Genomic DNA, 8,622 nt, shown 5'->3' with positions numbered 1-8,622 from the left:
GTGGGCGGAAGGAAGGGTGGAAAGAATGCAGGAAAGACCAACCAGCTAACAAACTCGGGGGGATGTTGGGGGGACAGGGCTCCCAACACCGCCCCCTAACAATAACGACGAAAGCAGCAGCTTTTGTTTATGCGTTGAGCACTCTCCCAGTGTCACATCTTAAATTTCACAATCACCCTACATGCTGGAACCAACTGCATCTTCCATCCTTCAGATGAAACACTGGATGTTCAGAGAGGAGAGAGCCCTGCCCAGGGTCGCCCAGTGGCATGTGCAGAGCTGTGATGATGGCACCCAGCTCCCTCACTCACACCCCTGACCTGGGCGGGCACCCTCCTCTCTCCTCACCACCAGGGTCCCTGGGCCTCTCCCTGGGACAGACTCACCCTGGGCAGGTGGCAGAGCCCCAGATGCAGGGAATGGCGCAGCCAGTGGGCATAGTCAGTCTCCATGACTCCCTGGAAACTTTGCGTGGTACAGGAGGCCGTGAGGACGCGCTCCAGTGTGGCCTCTGCACGGATCTTGTCTGGGCGGGATGGCTGGTGCCTCTGGAAGGAGAAGGCACCGTGGGATGGGGGTTCGTCCCAGAAGAGAGAGTGCCCATGGCCAGCGGCAGTCAGGAGACCCTCACAAGAGGAGGGAGATGCCAGAAATCCCACCATCAGAGCCCTGGTCGGCCCCACAGCATCCGTTTACACTCTGAGCAGGACTTCTGTTGGGAGACTGAGGGGGGCTGGGCCTAAGGAGACCCAGAAGGGGCAAGGGGACTTCCAGGGCTAGCTGTCCCTGTCTCTCCATAGCCCATCAGGAGCCCCAGGCAGGCGATGCTGCTGGAGAGACCTTGACCCTGACACCTCTGGAAACCTGACCTCCCGACCTCCCCCCACCCCTCCCCAGAAGCCCACTGGCGTCACAAGCTCCTTCCCCGTCTGCTCCCCAAGTGCTTGCCTCATGCTGGGCGCCTTGCTTTCCTTACCTCCCGGAGCTCTCACTACACTCCAGTCAGGGAAGGATTACTGCACCCATTTCACAGATGAGAAAACCAAGGTTCACAGTGGAGAAATGAGTTGCCCGGGATCCACAGCACAACTAGCACTTACACCCAGGACCCTAGGGCCCCAGAGCCAGGCACTTCCTGAAGCAGGTGGGGACCCCCAACCCCCCAGGCCTCACCTCATACGTCAGGTTCTGCTGCACCCGGCGTCCATCCCAGGAGAGATCGAGCCACTCGCTGAACACGGCTGGGGTCTGTGTTAAGGCCCCACAGGCCCTGAGGGCACCCAGGCCCCAGGTGTCCTGGAGCTGAAGAGGATGGAGGACGTGACTGGGGGGAGGGAGGGCAACACAGGGCTCAGAGTTAGCGAAAGGCCCGTGCCTGCTCAGCAGGGCAGCCAGTGCCTACCTGCCCCAGGGAGGTGGCCACGCAACCATCCCAGGAGGTGCTGTGCGCCAAGGACCTGTTGGCCCAGGTGAGCTGCAAAGTCACAGGCTGCCCTCCATTCCAGGCAAGCTGTACCTGCAAGGAGATGGGGCCAGTGGCGGGCGGAGGAGAGAGATGGGGAGTGGAGATGGTGCCTCCTCTTGTGGCTCGTGTTCGTAAGAGCTTAGAGCCACGCTCAGGCTGGGAGGCCAGAGGCGTTTAGATGGAAAACTCCTCATTCTCAACACCCAGACTCATCATTCTCAAAGACAGAATGAAATCTGAGTCCCTCACTGGGGTTCGTGGGGCTGCTGTGGACTGAGTCACATCACCCCACAAGTTCATATGTTGAAGCCCTAATCCCCAATGTGACAGCATCAGGAAGTGGGGCCGTTGGGAGGTGATTAGGGTTAGATGAGGTTTGGGGCGGGGGGGTCATGATGGAATTAGTGTCTTTGTAAGAAGGACCCCAGAGAGCTCTCTCCCCGACACGTAAGGACACAGTGAGATGGCTGCAGGCCAGGAAGAGAGCTCTCACCAGAACCTGACAATGCTGGCACCTTGATCTTGGACTTCTAGCCTCCAGAAGCGTGAGAAATAAACGTCTGTGGTTTAAGCCACACAGCCTGTACTATTTCGCTATGGCAGCCCGAGCCAAGAGAGGGGCCCTGCGTGTTCTGCCCCTCCCCTGCCCTCATCTCCCCCGTCACCTGCCCCATCGCGTCCTTGGTCCTGGTCTTAATTGCCTCTGGCTCTTCCTGAAGCACCCAGCCCGTTCCCACCTCGGGGCCTTTTCGCTTGCTGTTCCTCCTGCCTGGACTGCGCTGTTTCTCCAGCTTGTCACAGGCAGCTCCCCTCCATCCGCGGGTCCTCAGCTGACAAACCACCTCCTCCAGGAAGCCCTCGCTGTCCACCCCATCTAAAGTAGCCCCCCCACCACTCCAATGTTTCTCTCTCTTAGCACCCTCCTTACTTTCTTTATGGTGCTTACCACAACTCTTAATTTCTTTATTCATTCATTCGCTTGAGTTTTGGTCTTTTTGCCTGTTTTGCCCGGCACACACTGGCCTACTGTCTTCCATTTCACAGAAGAAAAAAACTGAGGCTTAGGGAGGTGCTGTGAGCTGCCCAAGGCCTCCCAATCAGATGCAGAGTCCAACTGCCCTGCTCAAACCCCTGCAGTGACTGACTGAACAAACGAACACTTCAGTGATGAATTGGACATACTTGTAACTGTTTCTCCCACTAAAATGTGAGCTTTATCAATGCAGGGACTGTGTCTGCACCTCAACACTGCCTGGCACACAGTAGGTGCTTAATAAGGTACCGATGAAGGAATGAATGAAGGTCCCTTTGGGGTTCCAAGCTTCAGGAATCTGTGATTCCAGAGATGTCCTTGTCTCTGATGAACAAATGGGATCCTCCTCCCCCACATGTGGTCCCAGATGCCCCACCCGTGGGCTCAGCCATGCAGCTCACCAACCCCCAAGACCCCTACATCCAGGGCCCCTCAGATGCTCCCTGCTCACCTGCCGGCTCTGCCTGCCACCCCTGCTCTCAGCAAGGCCACTGGCCTCGGCCCGCCACCAGGAGAGGTTGAAGGGGTGAGCCAGGGCCAGGTGGGCGGCCAGCTCGCCCTTTCCCAGACGAAGAGAGGAGGACAGCACCACCTGGGGAGGGGACAGGCTGACGGGGAGGGCTCCCCCAGAGAGGCCAACCCCCTCCCCACCACCCAGTGCAGGCAACCTTCTTCATCAAGGTCATGGGAGTGAGGGCTGCTGGCCCAGCACTGTGGGAGGCCCTCCAAGAGCTTCAGCCCATTTTGCAGAGGAGTAAGTTGAGGCACGGAGAGAAGCAGATGGGGACAAGCGTATGACAAAGATGGGACTGGGAGTGACACATTGTGGTGGCTGGAGGCATTTCATGGGTTCAAATCCCAGCTCTGCCTTCCAGCAGCTCTGTGACTCTGGGCAAGACCTCATGCCTCTCTGAGCTTCAATTTCATCTAGAAATGGGGCTGATGTGCCTGGCACACAAGAGGCCTGCAGTATGCGTCAGCCACTGGTCTTCCTGTCCCAGGTGGTACTGGGACCCAGGTTTCCTCCTCCCACCCAGTGCCCTTCCAATGGTCCCTTGGGGACCGGGGCCCAGCCCTGTTGGCCCTATAAGGCTCCTCGGGCAGGGCAGGGCCCCAAGTGCCCCACTCAGGCCACAGGGTGGGCTTCCCAGGTATCCTTCCAGCCCTGACGCCTACCTGGTTTTTGCCATCCCAGCCCACGACCAGGTCATCCTGGTGGCTGCGTCGCGAATGCTCGGAGGCGAGGCGGAGGCTGCAGTGCCGAGGCAGGGGGAGCGGCAGCAGGTGGGTGAGCTCCCCTGGAGGCAGGGACACAGGGAGGGGCGGGAACGTGAGCTGAGGACATCAGCTCGAGGCCGAGAGGGTATAGGGGGCCACTTTGGGGCCACACGCTCAGGTAATCTGCACAAAATTCAGAAGCTACACCCTCATTTGGTCCCCATACCACTCAGTATAGTACCTCAGTGTCCCCGTGAGAACTCCAAATCTCTACTCCTGCAACGAGGCTTTGTACCTCCTCCATCAAGAGGTGGAATTTGTTTCCCTGGCCCTTGAACCTGGGTTGGCCTTGTGATTTGCTTGTAGAATTTGGTGAAGTTGACACTGGCAAACCCCAGCCTAGGCCTAAAGAGTCCTCAGCTCCCACTGGCTCTCTGGGATCCCTGCCCAGCCCCTGTGAGAACAAACCCAGGCTGGCCTGCTGGATGGTGACACCACACAGAGGAGAACCTGAATGTTTCAGTCGAGGCTGTCCCAGACCAGCTGACAGGCAGCCAGCCCCCGAACACGTTAGAAAGCCCAGCCAAGATCAGCAGCACCACCTACCCAACTTGGGACTGACTTTGATGCGTGAGTAAGACCAGAAGAGCTGCCCAGCTGACCCACAGGCCCATGAACAGTGATAAATGCTCATTACTGTAAGTCACTGAGTTTGGGGTCATTTGTTACACAGAAATAACTGACTGATGCAGTCTCCTTCTTGTATCACTCTCAGGTCCCTCACACTCATGGTTGCCCAGGCCTCTCTGAATGTCCCACACCTACCTGGCCTCACTCACCTGCCCTATGATCTCATTCCACCTTGGGGTGTGACACAGGTGGTACCTTCATAGCTGAGGCCTCACAGCAGACAGTCTCCTTGCCCTAGATTTTCTTCCTTCATCCCTTAAGGCTGAGTCCAGCTGCCCTGACCTCCTGCACCACTTGATCCCATCCTGTGAGGCAACCAACTGGTCCTGCCTTCCTAGACCCCCAGAGCAGGAGTCCACCAAGACCCCAGTGCAGACAACAGCCACCATGCTGCCCTCTGAGCCTTCTGGAAGGGGTGCTGCCTGTCCCCGCACAGACTCTGGGGAGCTGTGCCCAGAGACGGTGGCACTAGCTGGTTCTCAAGGCATCATCTGGTCACCAGTCCAGGGAGCACTGACCACATTTGCATGCCACACACAGAGACACACCCCTCATTCCCTCCACCCCTGACCTGCTGGCTCCTATGCTCTGTCACCACATGGCAGGGTCCACGGACTGCTCAGCCCACCCATGGGCCCCTAAGCATGCACACGCTCATACATGCACACAAGGGCATACACATACCGCCTTGGCATGCTGAGGATCTTCTCATTTCCTCTGCCTTGCAGGGCACATGTGTGGCAACCGTGATCATGGGGAACTCCACTGGGCCACTCAGCAAGCCATGCCCCCGGGGCCAGGGTCTGTACCGTGTCTCCCGCTTGGCAGGCCAGCAGGTCGGGCTCTGCTCTGTGTAAGGGGGCTCCTCAAACACTAACTGACAGTCTGTGTGCATAGACCCTTGGGGACAGGGTTGTTTCCTGGAGGGCCGCAGGGGTCACGGGTGCCACCATTGGGGCTGCACTCACCTCCCCTGCCAACCTTCAGTCTGTCAGCCTCAGCTCTGAAGCCTCTCGGGGATGCTCAGAGTTGGCACACCTTCCACGCCCTGGCCCTACCCTCCTGTCTTAACACGCTCAGGTAAAACCCCAACTCCTTGTCTGGGCCTGGGATCCTGTGTGACCTGGCTCCCCTGACCTGTCCCACCTCATCTCCCCCCTGCTCCTCCCTTCAGTCCACTCCAGCCATACTGGCCTTGCTGCTTTTGCTCCAGCCACAAAGCTTGTTCCCACCCCAGGGCCTTTGCACCTGCTGTTCCTTCTGCCTGCAATGATCTCCCCAGAGCTTCGCCTTCTTGTCACTCGGGGCTCAGCTTAAACATCACCTCCTGAGACAGGCCTTCCCCGACCACCCTACCTGGAGGAGCTCCAGGACCCCAAACCAAGCCCTGCTTGTTTTCTCAGCCCTTCTCTCTAGGAGACACCCTGACGTTATCTTGTTCAGTATGTGTCCCTGCTCACAGCCTGCCTCCCTGAAGGCGGGGACCTGGGCCATCTTATTTCCCAGTGGATCCCCAGCACCTGGAACAGCACCTGGGATAAGCAGGTGCTCAATGATGGTGCTCTGAGTGACTGGGTGAATGGGCCACCCCTGCTGCAGCCGCTGGGAGACTCACCCTGCAGGCTGAGGGTCCCGGTGGGCTTGAGGAAGGGCCCGGAGAGGCTCCCGTTGATGGCCATCTCCTGGCCGTCCCACAGCACCATGTGGTGCAGGACACGGGTGCCACGGGCTCGCTCGTATGAGGTCTGCAGGACCAGCTCCCCAGGAAGGGTGTGGAGCTGGAAGAGAAAGATGGAGCTGGGTCACAGGGGAACCCGGCCCATGTTCCTGCTGAGGGTAGGAAAGGAGAGAAGCTTTCAGAAGAGGAAACACAAGAAACAAAGTTCTAACAGTTTACTGGGCTGGGCAGATAATGTAAGGGAGGGGAGTGAGGGGGTGCAAGGGGTGTGACATAGGAGACCGACGCCCCCTGTAAAGAGGACAGCCGCCTCTCAGCTCCACTTCCAAGCTGTGTGGCCTTGGGCCAGTTTCCCAACCTCTCTGGGCCTCATTTCCTTGTGTATAAAATGGGGTAAGAATAACAGTGCCAACTTCAGTGATATAATGGGTGTGATGTGCTCAGCCCAGGGCTGGACCCATGGACAATGCCATGTGGGGCTGCTGCAGTTGGTAGTAGGATTTCTCAAACATTTAGTGAGCACGTATTATGTCCTTGACCCAGTGCTGGGGGTTGGGGTACAAAGATAACCAAGACTGGCCTTGGCCCTTCAGGGGCTCCAGGCTGGTGGGGAGACAGTCACAGAGACAGAAAATGGTGGGACAAAGTGACAAGAGTAGCCACAAAAGATATTAGAGGGACAAAGAAAATAAGCAGGGAAGGGCATTCTAGGCAGAAGGAACAGCCTGTGCAAAGGCTCAGCAAGGAGCACTCTCCCTGCTGGTGGGTGCCACAGGTGGAGGGTGGAGGGGACTTTTGGTGGGACGAGGGGAACTGACTCTTAAATGTCTCTAAAGCCCATCACTACTGCCCCCACCTCGGTCCAAGACATCATCATTCTGGCCCTGCTCACCGGCTTCTTCACTGTTGTCTCTGCTGTCCCCTGTAGGTCCCCCCCACCCCGCCCACAGCAACCAGAGGAATCTGAAAGCACCCCTTGGGTAGTGTCCTCAAAAGGTGTCCAATTTCAGAGAGAATAAAATCCAAACTCTTCCCTGTGGCCTGACATGCCCTGCATGATTGGATTCCCCCTCCTGCCCACCATTTCCCCCTCACTTACTCTGCTCCAGCCCAGTGGCCATTCCTCAAATATGTCAAATTCATTCCTGCCCAGGCCCTTTGCACATCTTGTTCCCTCTGCCTGGAATGCTCTTTCACTAGATTTTCTTTTTTCTTTTCTTCTTTTTTTTTAACATCTTTATTGGAGTATAATTGCTTTACAATGTTATGTTAGTTTCTGCTGTATAACAAAGTGAATCAGCTATATGCATACATATATCCCCATATCCCCTCCCTCTTGCGTCTCCCTCCCTCCCACCCTCCCTATCCCACTCCTCTAGGTGGTTACAAAGCACCGAGCTGACCTCCCTGTGCTATGCGGCTGCTTCCCACTAGCTATCTATTTTACATTTGGTAGTATTTATAAGTCCATGCCACTCTCTCACTTTGTCCCAGCTTACCCTTCCCTCTCCCAGTGTCCTCAAGTCCATTCTCTACGTCTGCGTCTTTATTCCTGTCCTGCCCCTAGGTTCATCAGTACCATTTTTTTTTTTTAGATTCCATATATATGTGTTAGCATACGGTATTTGTTTTCCTCTTTCTGACATACTTCACTCTGTATGACAGACTCTAGGTCCATCCACCTCACTACGAATAACTCAGTTTCTTTTTATGGCTGAGTAATATTCCATTGTACATACGTGCCACATCTTCTTTATGCATTCATCTGTTGATGGACACGTAGGTTGCTTCCATGTCCTGGCTATTGTAAATAGAGCTGCAATGAACACTGTGGTACATGACTCTTTTTGAATTATGGTTTTCTCAGGGCATATGCCCAGTAGTGGGATTGCTGGATCACATGGTATTTCTATTTTTAGTGTTTTAAGGAACCTCCATACTGTTCTCCGTAGTGGTTGTATCAATCTACATTCCCACCAACGGTGCAAGAGTGTTCCCTTTTCTCCACACCCTTTCCAGCATTTATTGTTCGTAGATTTTTTGGTGATGGCCATTCTGACTGGTGTGAGGTGATACCTCACTGTAGTTGTGATTTGCATTTCTCTAGTGATTAGTGATGCTGAGCATCCTTTCATGTGTTTGTTGGCCGTCTGTGTATCTTCTTTCCACCAGATTTTCAAATGGCTGATATTTGCTTGTCATCTCCAGCGAACTCAAATGTCATCTCCTTAGTGGGGCCTTTCCTGGCCACCTAAATAGCTCCCCAGTAATTCCCACTCATATCACCCCATTTTGTTTTTTCTATAGTATGTATCATCATCTGGTATATTTTCTTATTTGATTTTTTTGTTGGTCAATCTCCCCACTAGACTGTACACTTGATGAGAGGAAGGACTCATCAATCCTGTTCTAAGCAACATCCCCAGTTTCTGGAATAGTGTCTGGTCTGGCACCTAGTAGATGCTCAATAAATAATGTGGAAGGAAGGAAAGAAGGAAGGAAGGAAGGGAGAGAGGGAGGGAGGGAGGGAGGGAGGGA

The 8,622-nt window shown here is 55.3% G+C and overlaps 1 protein-coding gene across 1 annotated transcript in view; it reads right to left on the bottom strand.

Annotated features, from left to right (window-relative positions):
- LOC112399290 (uncharacterized) overlaps positions 1-8,622 on the bottom strand; it is an 89,005-nt gene that overhangs the window by 15,000 nt on the left and 65,383 nt on the right. The window contains exons 34-39 of the mRNA XM_024744364.1: positions 6,022-6,184; positions 3,675-3,796; positions 2,950-3,090; positions 1,403-1,516; positions 1,174-1,302; positions 387-548 (exon numbers count right to left, since the gene is read on the bottom strand). Coding sequence (XP_024600132.1) covers positions 387-548; positions 1,174-1,302; positions 1,403-1,516; positions 2,950-3,090; positions 3,675-3,796; positions 6,022-6,184 — 831 coding nt within the window. The remainder of the gene's footprint in view (positions 1-386; positions 549-1,173; positions 1,303-1,402; positions 1,517-2,949; positions 3,091-3,674; positions 3,797-6,021; positions 6,185-8,622) is intronic.

This window comes from Neophocaena asiaeorientalis, unplaced genomic scaffold (assembly GCF_003031525.2).
Source record: "Neophocaena asiaeorientalis asiaeorientalis breed wild unplaced genomic scaffold, Neophocaena_asiaeorientalis_V1.1 scaffold91, whole genome shotgun sequence".
Lineage (NCBI taxonomy): Eukaryota > Metazoa > Chordata > Mammalia > Artiodactyla > Phocoenidae > Neophocaena > Neophocaena asiaeorientalis.
Note: the sequence above shows the minus strand (reverse complement) of the source record. Positions and strands in the feature narration are given on the sequence as shown.